Source organism: Leptosomus discolor, chromosome 1 (assembly GCF_034619465.1).
Source record: "Leptosomus discolor isolate bLepDis1 chromosome 1, bLepDis1.hap2, whole genome shotgun sequence".
Classification (NCBI taxonomy): domain Eukaryota; kingdom Metazoa; phylum Chordata; class Aves; order Leptosomiformes; family Leptosomidae; genus Leptosomus; species Leptosomus discolor.
The window spans coordinates 215,946,639-215,965,931 of NC_141391.1; the positions used below are offsets into that span (position 1 = coordinate 215,946,639).

General features: G+C 46.6%; 1 protein-coding gene across 1 annotated transcript in view; it reads right to left on the reverse strand.

Annotated features, from left to right (window-relative positions):
* The window catches only part of PLXNA4 (plexin A4), a 420,437-nt gene that overhangs the window by 45,916 nt on the left and 355,228 nt on the right, over positions 1–19,293 (reverse strand). Inside the window, exons 14-19 of the mRNA XM_086475002.1 lie at positions 15,885–16,021; positions 14,054–14,221; positions 8,790–8,883; positions 6,965–7,204; positions 5,538–5,684; positions 15–249 (exon numbers count right to left, since the gene is read on the reverse strand). Of these exons, the coding sequence (XP_086331128.1) occupies positions 15–249; positions 5,538–5,684; positions 6,965–7,204; positions 8,790–8,883; positions 14,054–14,221; positions 15,885–16,021 (1,021 nt within the window). The remainder of the gene's footprint in view (positions 1–14; positions 250–5,537; positions 5,685–6,964; positions 7,205–8,789; positions 8,884–14,053; positions 14,222–15,884; positions 16,022–19,293) is intronic.

A 19,293-nucleotide genomic window follows, 5' to 3' on the forward strand; every position in this document is an offset into this window, starting at 1 on the left:
CTTCCTCATCCTACCTTCTTTGCACTCCAGTGCCACCCTGGACTCCAGGTTGTCCATCTGCATCTGCAGACGCTTGAGGGTGAGGTCGCTTTCTCTGGATTTGCGCTTGTAGGCAATCAGCACAGCCACGATGAAGATGATGAGCAGGCCACCGGCCACTGCAATGCTGACAATAGCTGGCAAGCTGAGAGGGCTGTCTGGAGAGATGTAGACCATCCCTGGGGAGAACTCCATCCCTCCTACACGAGCCTAGAAGGAAGGCAGGAAAGAGTTACACCGAAACTGTCAAACAAGCAGGAACACAGAGGAACTCCATCATCTCCCTGACCAAGGCTGAATGATGACCTCCCCTTTTCTCCCAAGCCAAATCGATCACGAAGTACTCGGATAATGAACAGCTTAAAACCACCTGAAATGTCATATATAAGCACCTCTGTTGACAGAGCGACCATGAACCCAGACATGGACTTGTGGTGAGACAAATCTCACCAGTCCCGATGCCCTGGCTACATACCCATTTGGGCTTCCTTCTGGGTTTTCCTGAACAACAATGTAGGGCTGCCCTGATGACACTTATTCCCAAAATGCACACAGGACAGACAGCTCATGGTCACGGCCTGACAGGTCCTAACCTCACAAATGGGACAGGGGACATCTGACCCAGACAGCTAGCACAGCAGCTGTCAGTACAGTGGGAATGCAGAAATCAGAGTCACAATTTGCTTTTGACTCTTCAACCGGAGAAAACTGTATCTGGAAGCTACTGGGATAGGAAAATAAAAAACCAAAACACAAAAACCACAGAGCCTGGCCCATGCTCTTTACAGTCCCTCTCCTAACCCCATATCGGCAGGGTGACTGCAGATGCTCACCAGTGGGACAGAGAGCTGGACACAGCTTTCTGCTCTCCATGAACTCCCAGAGGTTCCCAGGGCTGCTGCAAGCCACTGGAACAAGCTCTGCGAGGACCTTTTAACAGCCAGAAAGAAGAAACCCTGCAAGCAGTACTGCTGCAAACCCAACAAAATGCTCTACTGAAGTAAGTCTGTTAGGAGCCCATTTTTACACGAATGCTGCTTGCAACAGTAATTCCACAGGGCTCTACTTGCTCGAGGCTACTACAAGTTTTTTCAAGGCTATTTGTAGGGTAGGATAGGCTTGAGTGGCAGGGGGAAAAGCACTGCTGACTAGCCCGAGGTATAAAACAAGGCTTCTAGCATCGTGCTGTGGTAAGGGAACACTGGTTATAGATCAACATAGAGCTAGGAAAATGCCATACCAAAGATCTTGAAGGATTGTGACATGGTGATGAGTCCCATCACTTCACCCCAGCCGAGCTTTGCCACGGAGAGGCACAGCAGGCCCTGCACAAAGTCCAATATCTTGCTGCCAGGCAGAAATACAGTCAAGACCCGAGGGCTACATGCTTCCCAATGCAACTGGGACCATTGCAGCATGTAATTGAATGTTTTTCTTCCTCCTTTATGAAGAGCTCTCCCTCACCTTTCCAGCTCCCACAGCAGCCAGTGAAAACATCCCCCACATCCCAGCCTGGTGACTAGCCTTGTCCTTCATCCCAGTGGCTCTCAGTTCATCAGTCTGTCCCCTGCCTGCCTGCATAAGCATCAATCCCAGGCCTCCCATGCCTCAACTCAAGCACCTACTCACGTTTCCTCTCTAGGTTACAGGAGGAAGAAACTGGCCCAAGGAGGAAAGGTTTGAGCCAGCAGAAGAGACTACAGAGCAAAGAGTCATGAATTAACGGAAAGTCTTCCAGCTGCTCTCACTCCTCACCAGTACAACCCTTGCTGACGACATGAATCTCTGTGACACCACCACCTCCTAGAAATTATTCTGGCCTCAGTTACAGTCTCTGAGATGTCTGTTTTGCTCTAGCACCAGCTGTAGCCTGTTCCTCAGAGAGTCTTGGCCAAAGCCACCTAGCTGTAACTTTTATGTCTTGGACAGGACAGAAGTCAGAAGTGAATGTCTGGAAAGATCTCATTTCCACCCACAAGGTCCTCTCATGACATTTTAGGGTGGGCTCTAGAAAGATAACAATGTCCACAATGAGAAACAAAACCAAACTTAAGCTTATCTGACCAGATAACAGCGTTTCAAGATGACCATTCCTGTAGCATGACATGGTAGAGCATCTTCAGTGGCCAAAGAACAACCTAGCACCCATGTAGACAGAGGACATAGCAGTAACTAGTCTTCCCATCTATTTCAAGACAAGAGGCCACAACTTACTTATAAAGCCTGCATAAGACAGAGGTTTGGTATTGGCACGTGGTATGCTCAACTGAGAAGACAAACTGATAAACTCACATGCTAATCTATGAACTGTTGCCTTTTGCCCTAGACCACTGTCCCAAACCCTCCCAGCAAAATTTGCCCACCAGCTTGCACAATTTTCTTCCTGTCACAGTGAATCAATACACACATTCATTATATTCCATATTCTGTTCCTGACAGCAGCCCTTTTCCTCCAAGTACTGCAGCCCGATGAGTCCATTCAAGGAGTATCAGACTAGAATCAAACAGCCCCATCCCAATCCCCAGTGCAGGTCTGTTCTCAAAGCTCACAGAACAACCCATCTCCATGGGGGGGATTCCCCTCGCCAAACATTCGACATGCACATCTGAGTCAGTTAGACATTACAGCATGCTTTCAGAGTCAATACAGAGAAAAAGCACTTTTAGAATGTCATTTCTGTGAGCTGCTTTTGACACCCGCTTTGACATTAGGATGAGACGTTTTATTCAGTGGAAGTTCCCATTTCTCTCCATTAACTATAAGGGGATCTAGACTCCTAGAGGCAGGCGTCTAACAAAGTTATCCCCAGTGCGTTCCTCTCTAAAGATGGTTTCAACACTAGGAAGGTCTCACCATCCACGAATCAAACCACCATGATCTAAGGAAATCTGTCTCTTGAAGAAGAAAGCCTGCAAGGCTGCAGTATTACTGTGAGTATTTAAAAGAAAAAAAAAACAAAAAAAACCCACAGTGTAGATATAGTCCTGCTTGTTTTCTTGGGCCACTGAGTGTTTCTGAAGGAAGCTGTTTATATCTTCCAGAAGACTGAACGTGAGCCTTCCCTATTATGAAACAACAGTTTGGCCACCTGTTAAGCCTATTAATCATGAATTTGTCCTAAATGGTACTATTGCAGAACCTAGTTTTCTCCAGCAAAGTCTTAGGGGCCACCTGTAGCAGTTCAGGAGTCACTGTTGAGGAAAACTTGACTGCAGCAATGTCTTTCCTACTGCAAGTTTGCCCTTGCCCCAGCCAAATGTAAGTGTCTGTCTTAGGATGAGATTAATTATGCCCTGAACTTCAGTTGCTGGGTTTGACCATCTCTCCACTCTGATCACAAAGAGTCCAGTGTGACTTTCCGTATGTAAATGCCTACATTAGATACCAGCAACCCTTCAAATGTACTCCACTTCTGCATTGCAGACCTCCTCCAACACAGTTACTCATGTGTCTTCCTCACGCCTCTCTCTTTTCCTTGGAAAACAACTTGCCTCTGAGTTATATTCAGCCTTTTTTAACCATTGCTCAGGCCTTTTAGTCCTTTTGTATTTTTTTTTTCAAATATTTAACGCTGTCTTTGTATAAAACATAGCTGAACTAGATCAAAAACATGTTGACATCAATGTGTGTCATTGTCACTGTTCTTTCCCTTAGAAATAATCTCAGTGTCGCAATGGTTGATTCACTCCCATGGTCCCCTCTCAGATCTAGGACACCTCACTTTGCCAGGAAGGGTTTGTTCAGCAATTTACTTAAAGTCACACAGTAAATCGCTGGCAGAAAGAGAAGGGGGACCTGGGAGAGCTACCTGCCAATTATGCTAACCATCAAAGTGACACTCATGTGAAACATGGGGATACATTTTGTACCAACCCAAGCAACAGAGATGCTGTGCCATGCTGGAGGAGGCATTTCCCAGCCCAGCTGTCCCCCTGTTAAGTTCCAGATGCAAAGTCCATCTTTAAGCACTGGCCTCCAGCGCAGGTGACCTTCCCAGCAGGTACCCAGCCCAGATGCTGTCAGAGCATTGCGTCAGTGCTGGCAGTTGAACGAGAAATCTGTAACTTGCACCTAATTCTGATGCTCATTAACAGGCTCCAATGCGATCATCTTTCCACGTTTCCAGCAGCATCTCTTGTTTGATCAGTGCCCTCAAAAAGGGATTATTTTTTCCTCTATCGCCTCGCTTAAGCTGTCCCAAGCTGCAGAAGCAGGGGAGCCTTCCCAATTAGTAAGACCTCACCAGATGTTCATCCTCCCTGATCCCCAGGGGTTGATTATTGCTCACCTGACTTGGAGTCGTCTCTCTCTTGGATTGGCTTTGTCCATCTCTGACTAACCATATGTTTAATTATATTCATGGAAATGACAGGGAACATATATTGCCTTGTTCAAAAGCTTTGGTATTCACATAGAGAAAGCAACTCACTTCGTTATTGCTCCTCTTGGAGTGTCTTAATGTGCTTTACAATGAATTGAGAGCCACGGTACCTTTGCATGTCTGGAAAGGAATATTACCTGCATTTTTGAGATGACAGACTTTGGCACAGAGAAGTTAAGTAGCCAGTATAAAGTCTCCCAGCAGCAGTCACAAACAAGACCCAAAATTGTCCCCATAAACTATTTTCTAAAAGTCTACAGAAAACTCTCTTTTTAAAGAGCCATGCAGTGTGTCTCCACCAACCTCTATGAGTCTCACTGCACTGAAACACATAAGTATGTGACAGATACAGCTTTGGGAGGGCAACAGAGAGGTGGAAAAAAGTTGGTCACAAGGAATGGAAACAGTGATCATCTGTATGTCTGATGTCAGTTGTTAGCTTTTGTTGTGTTTCCACCCACAGCTCAGTAACACTCCGAAGAGTTTGTTGATGTGCTGTTTGTCAAGCAATAGCACTGAGGAATGCAAATTATGGAGAAGGAAGTAAAGAAGGAGTGAATAAACCAACGGTGAGAGAAGTTCCCTCTGATGTAATCACTAGGTCCATTTTTCACAGGTTCCAGGAAGGATATGTAGGAGCATACTAAGTTGTATAGATGCCAAAATCTCCAAGTCCAGTCACACTATCATTCATATCCTGCATTTTTTTTTCTTCTATATAAAGGCAAATTTTAACCACCAGCTTGCTAGTGGTTGCTGGAGACTGTGCTGAATTTAACACAGTATGTCATGTAGGAACCATGTTTCATACATGAACTCACACGAGTATCTAGGGTTCATACAGACAGCACAAAACCAGAAAGGAGGCAAACTTTCCTAAAGGGTCTTGATTATGGAAGGTTTCTCACTGTCCATAAAGATCTCCAGGTTACTCTTCTACTTCTCCAAATTACTCTTGATGGGGATCTTATACCAAGAAAGGGCTCTGATGTTTATGGGATCTATAGAAGGCAAACGGTGATAAAAACTCCTGGGAGATCTCTGCCAGCTCTTCAGCATTGGTGTGCCCTCCCAGCCCACCCAGCGGGGAAAGGCTGAGGTTTAAGCACCACTTACCATTACCTTGTGCCGTCCAATGAGGTTTGGGGACTCACACAGTAGCTGCACATCCGATACCGTCACTGCACAGGGCTTCTCACCAACCAAAACGGTGTAGTTCAGCTTGGCATTCCCTCCCGCCACCGGTGGGATCAGGTTCTTGCCCTAGATAGAAAGGAATATCACCACCCCCCCAAAAAAAAAAAAAACACATCAGGAAAGGGTTTACCTTCCACCTCTAGTTTGCTCCTGTGACACAAGTTTTAACATTGCACTTGACATTTGTGGTTTACCCTTAGCTAACACAGAGGGGAAAAGCCTGTTTAGAAAGTCATGCAGAGGACAGTACGGATGGCCACAGACTGTCATCAGCCAAAACAGTCTGTTCTGTTCCTCTCTCTCTGAAACTAAATGAGAAATGTTGTATACAAGTCTTGCACAAACAAACCTTCACAAAACATAGAATCATAGAATCGTAGAATTGTTTCGGTTGAAAACGACCTTTAAGACCACCAGGTCCAACCGTTACCCTAACACTACCAAGCCCACCACTAAACCATGTCCCTAAGCACCACATCTGTACGTCTTTTGAACACCTCCAGGGATGGTGACTCCACCACCTCCCTGGGCAGCCCGTTCCAATGTCTGTCCGCTCTGTCAGCAAAGAAATTTTTCCTCATATCAAATCTAAGTCTCCCCTGGCACAACTTGAGGCCATTCCCTCTTGTCCTGTCATTAGTTACTTGGGAGAAGAGACCAACTCTGGCCTCACTAAATCTTCCTTTCAGGTAGCTGTAGAGAGCAATAAGGTCTCTCTCAGCCTCCTCTTCACTAAACAATCCCAGTTCCCTCAGGTGCTCCTCATAAGACATGTTTTCCAGACCTCTCACCAGCTTCGTTGTCATGCCAGTAAAACAGAGCCCTTTCCAAATGTGCCAGAAGGTACTCTGTAGCCACAATAATTTCTTTGCACATTCACCACTTATAAATGCTGATATGGAAATATTCACTCATAAAATTCCTTCTCTCTATTGCTGTCCAGATTACAGAAATGACAAAGGATTGGTGTAGGATTTAGCCAGGAGCGAGAAGATTTTGAAAACCCAAGAAAGAAATAGACTTGGGTATTTAATTGCCAGACTGTTGCAGTGGTACAAAGGGTTCTTCTCTGGAGGACAGCAGTAGGTACAAATTTAGGCTGCACACAGGAAGCTGCAGCTGGAGTTTATATTTTTTAGTTATGGGTATTGGTAGATGCTGATTAGTGACTTGTGTTTGCAGATGGTGACTCTGGTATGATAAGATATGGTAGGCGCAACGAATAAAGGAGATTTCTGGGATGCGACTGGGATGCCACTGTGATTTGTAGGGTGCTGGCAGGCACAGAGAGGCAATATGCAGCATGTGTGTGTCTTTCCTTATCCTGTCCTTGGTCCCCATCTCACCTTCAGTATGATGGGACTTCCCGGCTTCAGCTCGAGGATCCCCGAGGGATTGAAAACCTCAAAGATTGGGTTTGGATAGTAGGTGAAGTTGGTTTTGTTGAGAATCAGCAGGGACTGCACATTGTCAAGAATGAAGCCAAACTCCTCTGGACGCTCGGCGAGCTCAGACTGGTGATTGGGGTCAACAGCCAGTGCTGGAGCCTGGCAGGTCATCTCTGTGCTGTTCTGCACCTCGCAGTTCTGGAGAAAGAAAACCAACACAAGGAGATTTTATGGAAAATGCCCCCAGCCCTCCTGGTGGGCAGATACCTCCCAGTGAAATGCCAGCCTACCTGCTGACAGGGAGGAGCAGACCTCCTTGGTTCCTGAGTCAGGCTGGTTCTCCACTGCTTCAAAACACACCCCATACCCACCATGCAATCAAGGCTGGGAAGGGATTAGGAAAGTTTTGCTGGGGCAGGTGTGTGGAGCAGTTGGCATTGCCATTGGGCATCCTGTGCCTCTTCCCTGAGCGAGCTCAGCCTCTGGGGCCGCCAGTGACAGCATCTTCCCCTAACTACATTTCCTTCTGGAAACAGAAAATTCTTCCTTTTTATTTTTTTTTTTTTTTTGGTACAGCAGAAACTAGCCAAAGCCTCAGTACCACCCTGCAATTAGCTCTCACACTCTGGGGATCACTCCAAAATTGTATGTCCAGTGCATGCTCAGCTGTGCCCAGGATTCCTGTTTGAACACCAGGTTACCTGAAACGAAGCCCAGGAAACTGGAGTGGTGAAGACACTGGGGAGATTCTGAAGTTGGCTTCCGGCCCTGCCAAAGACCTGCTTCTTTCGTGTATTTGAGAACCGGGTAACAGATTGTGAAAGACATTCTATTCTGACTCCCATTTTAGAAAAAAAAAACCCAGGAATTAGATGTCTGGTTCTCCTTCAGGATCTGAGCCTTCATCTTTCTACGTTGTGGTTACTAGCACAATGCATCCTGGTCTCATCAGGAGCCAACAGGTTCTGTGGGGAAACAGCACCAGCTCTGTGGGATCCAAGCTGTGCTTGATATGAGAATCTCCTCCAATCTAGCAGGTACTTTTTTGCTTTTGGAGCCTCTTCTGGGATGCTCTTTCACACTTTGTCCCAGGAAGCGCCCATATGCAGCCAACACCTTTTCGGATGCTGTTGCATAACCCATGCTCCAATCTACTGTAGGTACCAGCAAGTGCTTCCTGCTCCTGATGTCTCCTAATTGGAGATGCTAAACTCACCCTTTTTACAGCTCTATCAGGAACTCCTCAGCAGCTACTGGTAACTGGCTCCTTCCGAGAGTCTTGCTGACCTCCACAGAGCTGCTTCTGATTCCTCAGTCATCACTGAGTTGAGTTATACTGTAAATCTAGCTAGTGGATACACTCCTGCAACACCCCAGGTAGTCCAGGGAGTGGACACAGTAGTGCCAAAAAGTTTTATTCATAGTTCCTTCTGATCCCAGCACACTTAGCTAACGACCTGAATTTCGGTCTACCTCTGCACAGGCCTGGCTGGTAAATAATGCATGTTATACATGGGCCAAGACAGAGGACAGGTGTCTTTGAGCCAACAGAAGAAACAGGCTCAGGAGTCGAACGACCCTTCATGATGCCTCTCTCTGTTCCCTCTTTGGTCCAGTGCTCCCTCATGGAGAGAGGATGGGGTAATCTTTCTGAAATGAAGTCATAGCCTCTTTTCTGGGTGCAATAGGAGACTTCAACCTCCAGAGCTGCTAGCCAGCTTGTGTCACCACCTTGGGCTTGTCCCCTTGTGTGATTGATCCCCAGCTCAGCAGCCATACTCACATTGACGTGTTCCTTTCCACCGTGCTTTGCGCGGATCTGGGGGTTTTGGATCAGGTCTAGGTGCGTTCCCCACACTGCAATGGGTGTGTTGCCACTAGAGAAGAGGAAATGAAAGAAACACATGAGCCCATCTGACAGATATCAGGCCTGATTGCACCAGCAATGGGTGATCTGTATTCCTAAATGTTGACTGCAAAGTGTCTGACCACATCTCACAGTCCCATAGGAAGGGAAGGAAAAATGAAACAAAGCAAGTAATTTTTCATTCTTTCATAAAAGCAGAAAGAAGTAAAACCACACGCTTGCTAAAACTGTCACATCGAGCAGCATCTGGGTGTTCTTATTGTTAAGGCTCACAAGCTTCCTGAGAAAGACGATTCATACAGGCCAAAACTGTGCATTTGATAGATTTTCTCGTTTTTGTAACACGTCTCTTAGCCCAGCTTAAGATGGGGAGATGTAGATGGAGCCCTCCTCACTCCCTGCAGTCACTGTCACCAGAAGGAAACAGCTTTCAGAAACACCCTTCTTTCCTTTCCCTCCCTCCTCCAGCTGCAGGCAGCAGTGCTGTTTGTGGGACTTCGGGGAGCGGAGGAGAAAGATGAAACTACAAAGGAGCATTCCCAGGCTTCAGTAGGAGCTGATGCATGGGTTGGCTTTGAACGCCGTGTTGAGGGGAAGGGTTCACCACAGGCAGCTTTGGCCATCCCAAATCAAAACAGCATTGCTCTACCAGGGTGAGCTCTCCCTTTGAAGAACTGTGGCAGAGGCAACAGGATGCAAGGACTGAAGGGGGAAGAGTTATCCCAGAAAACAAATCCCTCAGGTGTCAGAGCTCACGCAGACAAGGCAGGATGAGGAAATGTCATCAACAGACAGCCCCATCCCTGAGCACCTGCCTCCACAACTCCCCTTTGAAACTGTCCAGGCTGCAATTTATTTTCTGGAGTGCTCTGCTGAGAATAGGAGGCCTTGTGGAAATCGGTGGGGTTGGGAAAAGTAAGCTCAGAATCCCTTTCCTGCCTCCAGGTAAACCTACACATACATAAAAAGTGAAACAAGTGCATTATAAATGAGAAAACACCAGAGAACAAACCCACTGTAAGGAAGAAGCCTGTGTTGGCCAATAGATCTCCTCCAGTTCTGACCTTTGCTTTCCATGTTCCTCATTTCTCTTCTGTTATTAATCAGATGGGGCAGGTAGGAATGAATGCAAATACACATCTCTGCTCAGCAGTGTAGCTGTCAGGTTTCAGTGAGCTGGGACTGTGCTTCAGCCCCTCCGGTTACACCCACATTGATAAACCAACAGCCAGGACACCAGCTCAAACACTGACTGGTGGCCATAGATGCTGATAAGCTGTTAGTAGTACCCCAGAGCAACGCCTGGTCATGGTTCAAGGGAAAGCAAGGGCCAGGGAGCACTCCCAAAAAGCAGGACAGATGAAGCTAAACTGCCTCTGAAGGAGGAAAGATCATTGGTGGAATGGATGAGGACTATGCATGCTCACTGGCTTCAGGACCAAAGATTAGACCTGGATTAAGTACTCACTTGCTTAAACATAATCTATGTGACCAAAAAGCCTGTAAATCTGAAGTAATGAGACACGAGCTCTGCCAAAGAGCATCATCACAACCATATCTTTTGGCAGGTGCTCCTCTGATACTTCTCTGACAGGTTCCTTATGGTCTTTCTTTCAGGTACGGGTTGATCCATGGTTAGGACAACATTTTACCTTGAGTTTTGCAGAGTATCTCGGGTTCTTGCTCTCTGAAACCATCAGTTGTGATGGGAAATTTGTAATGGGAAATTTTACAGGACAAACCCACATTTTGCCGTTTCTATAATATCTGCTTGGATATTTGAGTTTTCTTGAATGCACAGGGGACGTCTTCTGAAGCCATACATCCCCTTACAAGAGAGTTCCCCCTCCTTGCCTTACAGAAAAAATACCCTCTCCTCAAAATTCAGCTTCACATTAAGTAGTCCTGATATCACCCAGGGAGAGATGTTCACCAGAAACCAGAAGAGAAGTGCACAAACCAAGTTATTCTTTCTCCACTGTCCTGGTTCTTCTGGATTTTTGGCTGTAAGCCTTCATAATTTTTGTTATTATTTATTGTTATTATGAATATCTGCTGTTTCAAACTAGAAGGGATTTTGCATCTTTACTCAGCTGAAAGTTTTACGTGCTCCAGATGTATCAAATGTGGGCACATATGTACAGGTATATGAGTGTGTGCATATATACATAAATCCTTTTATTTAATCAACCAAGTCTGTGCACACAGCTTTAAACCCACGTGTTGTTAAAAATTCTGTATTTGGTTTGGAAACCGAGCTTGCAGGGTCAGACCGCAGTTATTAAGCACAGCCACAGCATCAGATCAGAGAGGGACCTTTTCTCTGAAAAAAACCCTCAAAGTAGTTGTGTTTGCTGAAGACATGAAATCACCCCCAAACCTTCTCTGGCTTGCAAATCGAGCAAATAAAACTGTTGCTTGCCTTTGCATGAAGACCACCAGACATTGTCTTTTGCATCTGCAGGTGAATGCCCAGTCACAGCTACCTCTCAGCCAGGTCAGATCAGAGCCCAGAGACATGCTGCTGCCCAGGAAAACAACAGAGGTGCCAAGACTACAAGCTTTATTAATTTAACTCCTTATTGTCCCAAAAGCTCTGAGCATAATTTTCTATCTGCAGACTCAGATAATTGCTGGACATAACTCAAATCAAACCCAGATCAAAAGTTTTAATGGAACCTAATAAAATTCTAGTTACCTGCCAGCCCGGTGTAACTCTTTTTTTTTTTTTTTTTTTTTTGGCTATGGGAGTAAATTAGCAGTAATCTTTTCTTTATTATCTTGGAAAATGGCACTTGAGGAGGTTTTAAGCCAGGCTTGGTACATTCATTCACTAATTTTGCAAAGCTGGTTTAGTAGCAATCATCTGTCCCTCAAAAGAGCTTAGCCCTACAGCCAGGAGTGATGAATCAGAGCAGCACAGTGGATTTGCTGTAATGAATCAGACCGCATAACAAATATACTGAGGAACAGCCTCCTCAGCCTATCTCCAGATCCACGTGTCTTGACTAACTTATTTCGTGCTTGATTCTTGAGACTGGAGTTGCCTGTGCTTTCAGGCAGCTCTGTGTGGAGGTCAAACTCTAACGCTCGTGTCCATTACGACCTGCTGGACAGAGCTCCACAGCTACCAGTTACAGTGCTGAAAACTGTCCCTGACACCCTGAACCGCAGTGGTAATCCTGGATGTTGCATCTTCTCGCTCTGCACCCTCCTCCAGGATGATGCACCTTTGGAGTGACTCAAAAGTGCGCAAGAAAGAGGATGAAAGAGGGTAGGTCTGGTTTGAATCAGGCACCTGTTGATGCTCAAGTGGATGCTTTCTGATTTCAGAGACACTGAAAAGAGGAAAGGGTAGAGGTTGTACCTGTATGATGAGAAAGGTCCCAGTCATCCATCCTGGCAGCTATACACCCTGCAAGTAAGCTGGCACCCACTAAACAAGCACGTCTTCTTAATTTCCTTTATTCTGGGAGGTGGGATGGGAGATCCAAGGCAGCAAGCAATGGGATGCAGAGTCTCTGCACCCCCGGGCTGGGCAAAGCTTTGCCAGTAAACCTGAAGCATCTCCTTGGCTGCTTCTTCGTCTCTTGCTGGCTGCATCAGCAGAGAAACCAAGGAGCAAAGGGGCTCTGGAGAGCTTCTCCTCTCGTCTCCCAGCCAGACTTGAGACCAGGTGGAGGAATGTCCCTGTGCTGCAACTTTCCTGGGGATAATAGGGGAATTCACTCTCCTGGGCTGTCAATCTTACACCTTTTAGCCGGCACTGAACTCATTTTAATAAGGAAGGGAGTAAAGTGATTTCTCTGATAACCTGAACTCTGACTGAAAACAAAACCCCCAAATGGAAAATCTAGACACCAAAGCTTCAAGCCCAGTGTTGAAAGATTCAATCCGGCTAAATCGGTAAATTCCCTCACGGTAATTAAAAGCACTAATTGATTTGTGAAAGCATCTTCTGGATGGGAGCTGAACTGAGGGAGATTTACAAGCCCTGCTCCTAATCCCCAGATACTCCGATCAGTCAGGTTTGACAGGGGAGCAGAGAGCTGCTATGGATGAATGAGGGGAGACTAAAATTTCTTACTTTGTATCTTTTCAAGGAAATGCCAGTGCATTTAATGACCAATTTCTCTCTTCCCGAGGCCATTTCTGCAGGCTTCTGAGAGTATTTGGGTATGGCTTTGATGCCTTGCACAACCAGGGTAAATGTTCCTCTCAGGTACCTTCATGTGAACCCTCTGAATTCACCAAAGCAGCATCAATGAGGTGAAGAGAAAAAAGGATGCCTAACGAGGAGGAAGGCTGTTTGATAGGGCAGGGACCAGGGCTCCTTTTGTGTTTCATCTCAGGAGACAGCCCTGGGGCTTTCAGGCATGACGGCTGAACAAGCAATGCTTAGCCCTAAGCCAGCAAGTCCATGAAGGCTGTGGGAAAGCCAGGAATTGCTGCTTCCAAAGCCAGGGAGATTCACTTCTCTAAGCACAGTCGTGACACTTGTGCCAGTGACTGGTCCTGCCACCATGCAAAGCTGTGGACCCAGCCCGATGGGGTCTGAAACAGTCATGACCAGAAGCACTAGGAATTGGAGCGTTCTAGGGATACAACTGTGTAGTTTAACCAGCCCCAGTGGTCTGTAAGACACTCAGACAGGGAGCGTCCTGGTGCTGGACATAAACCTTGGATTCCAGTAAAGAGGGAGAAAGCTTCAACACTGGGTTGGAGACTCGCTGCACTTGCCTTTGTAATTAAAGCATGAAGCCTCCAAGGCAAGCTTCATGTGAGCGTTGGTGGCCAGATTTTGCTGCATTAAGCCAGGAAGCTTTGATCTGCTAGTGAAGGCAGGGTGCAGGATCATTTAGGTTTGGACTACGCAGAGTTTGTTTGGAGAAAGGACCTCGCTCCTGCCTGTCCCTCACTAGACTCTGTGGAAAATTTTTCCCAGGATACACATGAGCACAGACACACATTGAGCATCCAAGGTGTCACAACAAACAATGCGCTGCTGGCCTTTTAGTCTTCCCAGGAGACAAATCCACCAGCCCTCATGGAAGTAGCTCTGTGCAAATCTATTACTTATGCTTGTAAAGCACTTTTCTGTATCAAGGACCAATATGCACACACCAGTGCTTCAACAGAAAACCATGGGAGGTGCTAGGGGGTGTCCATGGGATGCTTACCTGAAGATGCTCCACTCAGGCTCGATCCTCAGGATGGTTGGATCCTCTACATATTCATACTGCAACTCCTGATGTATCTTGGCCTTGTCCACTCTCACTGACACCTTCACCTTCTCAAAGCCTTCATCTGAGGCAGTGGTGTTACAGACAATGTGCTTGGTGGATCTCCTACGAGCAGAAGCAAGTAAATATAAACCATGTGCTACCAGCAGCAAAACAAATGGTGCCAAAAAGAGTCCTGTGGCCTTAACCTATGCACTGTGAATGGTGAAACTCACTGCTACAGGAATATGCTGTGAATAGTGTGACACGTTTATCTGCGGCAGTGACATTGTCTTTTCACTAGTTTAAATAAAACAACACGAGCCATCATTTCTTAGGTCTCTGAGTAAAAACTGAACCCCAAGGGAAGTCCAAAACAGACCTTTCTCCAGAAATATTTCCGTGTGATTAAAAACTTGATGGATATTTCCTTCCTGCCTGCAGACATATGCAGCAGCAGCAGCAGCAGCTCATAAAAAGGGGTGTTTGCACCTCAGCTTTCCAGTCTGGAATAATAAAGTTTCCTTTGCATCAGGACTGAAAGCCTTGTCTAAGTGCAGTTTGCAGCGTGCCTGGGACCTTTGCGTGGAAGGTGCTAATATAGTGGGAAAAATTTTATGATTATACTCAAAGAGGATTCTGCATAAACCTTTCCTTTTGGGCAGGGCTCAAAACCAGCTCCAGGTCTGAGTTTTGCAGCGGCCCTTACCTTCCATAAGGATACAAACATGCAGGCTCCAAACAGCCTCAGTCTTCCCAGTCCTGTGATTTGTGATGCAGCCTTACCTTATACCCCTAGAAAGGATAAAGCAGGGCGCATCCTTCCCTTGCAGCATGGCACTTACCTTCACTGACTGTACCCTCCAGGTGCTCTTCAATTTCCCCTGAAAAACTGCACTCAATCCCTCCTAATACTCCCCAGTCTCTCCAGTAAGCAACTCCAAGTAGCTGTGGTTCCCACTTGGCCTTTTAAATCATAAGCTGTGACTTCACCCTCCTGAATTATGTATAGACACTGGATCACACCAGTCATGAGAGGCAGCTAAACAGGATCCCACAGCCAGGAGAGGGAAGGGCATTGCCCCAAGACAGTGGTCCCAGGTCCCCTGTGAATGAGCCCTTCTTCTGCCAAGGACATGCTGGGAGAAATGTGCCAACTTCATCTTCAGCCTCCACCAATACTGGCAGCAAAATGTGTTGCACTGGGTAGTTCTGAGCTGCGGGAGCCCCTGGGAACAGGATTCAGGCTCATTCTCACAGGGATCAGGGAACATTCAGCAGGTAACACTGACATTAAGCTTCTCTGAACTGCAATTGAACAGGAGCCAACCCAGAGCTAAAATGTTGCAAATTATCCATTTTTTAGCACTACAGGACTATTCTGGGATAAAAGGGAGGTGTTTTAATACTTAGAACTGATGCTGTCAGATTTTCTTTGTCACCTCTGCTAAAGCAGGGACATGAAAATGAATCTTGTAAATGATGTACTCCCAGAGCAAGTAGCAAAGCATAGGACCGTGGAGAATTGTAGTGAAATTTGACAAGGGGCCATGGAAAAAAAGCACATCAAATACCGATCAAAACAATGAAATAAATCCTCTTCTCCCACCCCAAAACATGCACAGAAAGGTTGTGCACGGTGCAGAATGCAAAAGCCCCATTGCTTGAACAGACGTGGCCACAGGCGAAAGAGGCACTTGAGGGACAGGGTGTCTGGGCTGCAGAAGTCTTTGTAATTGCTCACATCTTTCAGACTTGGGCATGTACAGTAGGAAGGACTCATCTGTACCTGTAGAAGAGGCAGGGTTGTCGCCCAAAGGTCACGATGACATTGCTGCCTGCATTGAGGTTGTTGCCTGTAATTGTCACCTGGGTGCCACCCGACACTGGTCCCCGCTTCGGCTTGAGATCAGAGAGTGTCAGAGTCTGTGAAGGCAAAGCAAAGGGTCATGTTGAAAACACAGCAGAGGAGCATAGGTACCTTCTCTCTCTTGTTTTAGTGATGGAGAGAGGTAGGGAGCAGTTAACCACGATGATCATATCTTTTGGCCACTGGAGGAGCCTAGGATGACACCAGTCCTACCACAGACACCCTGCTTGAATGCCAAATTTGGTGGGATGAGTTCAGACCTAACCCCAGTCTGCTCTCCTCACCTCTGCAAAATCAGGCCTGCCCTTGTACCTGCTCAGAAATACTCTTGCCAAGTGAGTTCCAGGCCTGGAGCAGCTGGAGCCATGATCTCCCACGTCAACTGCTTGTTTGACACAACTCAGGTGTCTCTTTGCCATCATGCAACATCACCTCCGCAAGATAAACTGAGTCTTGAACTGTCTTATTGGATCTTAACGGGGACGCTCCACCTCCAAACTATGGAGCTCGAAAGTGATGAAAATTATCAAGTCTTGAAAAGATCCCTTTAAACTCTATTGATCTGAGAAGGGAACAGAACCTGCTGTATAGCTGCAGAGAGATGCCTAAAAACTCCTCCTGTGCTCACGGGCTTTTTCGCTGGGAGGGAGGAGAGCTGTGGTTCAGCAGAGCATTTGAGCTCGTGTCTTGCCTCTCCCGCTCACCGCACAACCCCAAATCCTTCTCTTTTTCTTATCAGACTTGGATGCTGAGGCAGTCTAGTAGTGCACGAGTGTCCTGCACTGATACAGCACGGTTGAGATGTACTCTGAAATACTACAGACACAAAAGGAGCACTGTCCAGATGAATAGCTTTTTCCTTTTCCTGCTGGTTTTCCAAGACTTTTCCAAACATAACGCGGTGCTGTGTTAATACATCAAAAAAGCGCACAATTTCTTTAGGGGCCCCAAATCTCAAACCTCTTTTTCTTACCTCCCTGCTCTCGCCTCTTTGCAAAATCAAGATAAAATACTTGCACTCTGAAGGCACACATCACACTGTTACTACAATGCAGAGAGGAGACATCCATTTTCAGGGAGAAATTTGGAGTTACAGTTTATTCTTTCATTTGCATTTTAATAGAAAAACTTTTCATTCAGTCCCAAGTGAAAAGCTACTATATGCATTTAAATGAAGATTATTTTTTCCCCCTCTCTTTAAGAATGATGACACAAATGCTTGAAGCTCTCTTCAGCTTCTCTGAACGAGCAGGTACATCACGCAGTCACCTTATTGAGCTTTGGAGACCATTAATCCATGTTTATAAAACCACCCGACACACACCACAGCTCCCTCTTTCACACACACAGAGCCCTCTCTGTCCGCCTCTGGCTAATCATTTTGAAAAACAGCAGCAAGGTTCCCACTTTGCTTTTGTTCAAAATGCAGCTGCTGCTTGGGGTAAGGGCTGAACACGAAAATCAGACATACGGCTCTGTAAAAAATCTGTTGGCAGAGCTGGACACTTTTTGTGTTTAAACCTGACTGGTTTTGACGTGAGGGTTTGGAAACTGTTTTTATACTTTTCTGGGAATATTCTCTGACAACTGTTACTGGGATAAAAGACGCAGGAAGAGTATGTAGATGCAAAAGATGCACTTTAGTATGCAGCGTTCCTCTATTGTTAGGGTACTACCTCAAGCTCTGATGGCAACTCTTCTTTAATGCCTTATTGATGGCCACCACCACCCATGCAAATTACTGCTGACCATGATGGCTGCTGCAGAGAAGTGACCTTCCACCTGGGGGAAAATGGGTTGAGAATGGCCAACTTGGTGCACGTAGCCTAGACAACAGCACTGCAACAGTATCTGATTTACAAACCATAGAGGAACGTTTGAGTTAAAGACCCGAAGCCCTTGTCCCGCTTCTGGATGGGTTTCCCGCCCTCTCCTCAGAGTGGACAAACTAGCCATGCCCTTTTGAGGATCCTCGCGGACCAGAACTACACCAGCAATGCTCCTTGGTAAGCATTGCTCTGTCTCATGCCGGTCTTATAAAAGGGTTTGTGGCTAATCTTTCAAAGTTGTGATAAACCATTAATTATTCACAGTGGCCTTCATAAATATTGCACAGCGTGTTTGCAGTAAATTCAGCCTCCAGACAATTTACTTGCTGACGAAAGATGACGGAAAATGCAAGGGGGTTCAGTGGGTCTCTAACAGGCTGGACAGTGACAATGAGGGAAAGAGGACAGGAGATCATAGAATCATAGGATTGTTTAGGTTGGAAAAGATCTTTAAGATCATTGAGTCCAACCATTAACCTAACACTGCCAAGTCCACCACTAAACCATGTCCCTAAACACCACATCTACATGTCTTTTAAATAACTCCAGGGATGGTGACTCCACCACTTCCCTGGGCAGCCTGTTCCAGTGCTTGACAACCCTTTCAGTGAAGACATTTTTCCTAATGTCCAACCTAAACCTCCCCTGCTGCAACTTGAGGCCATTTTCTTGTTACTTGGGAGAAGAGACCAACCCCCACCTCGCTACAACCTCCTCTCAGGCAGTTGCAGAGAGCAATGAGGTCTCCCCTCAGCCTCTTCTCCAGGACAAACACCCCCAGTTCCCTCAGCCGCTCCTCACAGACCTGTTCTCCAGACCCTTCACCAGCTTCACTGCCTTTCTCTGGACATGCTCCAGCACCTCAATGTCCTTCTTGCAGTGAGGGGCCCAAAACTGCACCCACCATTCAAGGGGCGGCCTCACCAGTGCCCAGTACAGGGGCACGATCCCCTTCCTGCTCCTGCTGGCCATACCATGGCTGATACAGGCCAGGATGCTGTTGGCCTTCTTGCCCACCTGGGCACACTGCTGGCTCATGTTCAGCTGGCTGTGACCAGCACTCCCAGGTCCTTTCCCGCTGGGCAGCTCTTCAGCCACTCTTCCCCAAACCTGTAGTGTTTTTCTGAACCTTTCTAGGAGACTGCCTACTTTCCTCTGCCCTCCAACCCTTCACTTCCCTCCAGTACCTCCTCCACACATGCTGTCCACAGAGAAGATGCCATCAGAGCTGTGCTTAACTGACCTCATGGTGCATGTCAAGACCTTGGTTCCCACTTCATTCAGCCTGGGGACAAGGGCAGAGCAAGATATGACTCAGACACAGCTTGTGCACCTGCGTTTCCTTTCTGTAGGTTCAACAGTAGCAGTAGGAGGGGAAAGATGGAAGGGAGACCTGTTGCAAATGCTCTCCTGGGACAGGGATTTTAGGAGCAGACCCAGAAGAGATGCAGTCAGAGTAGCCCACATCACCTGCACGGAGCCATAATACTCTCATCCAA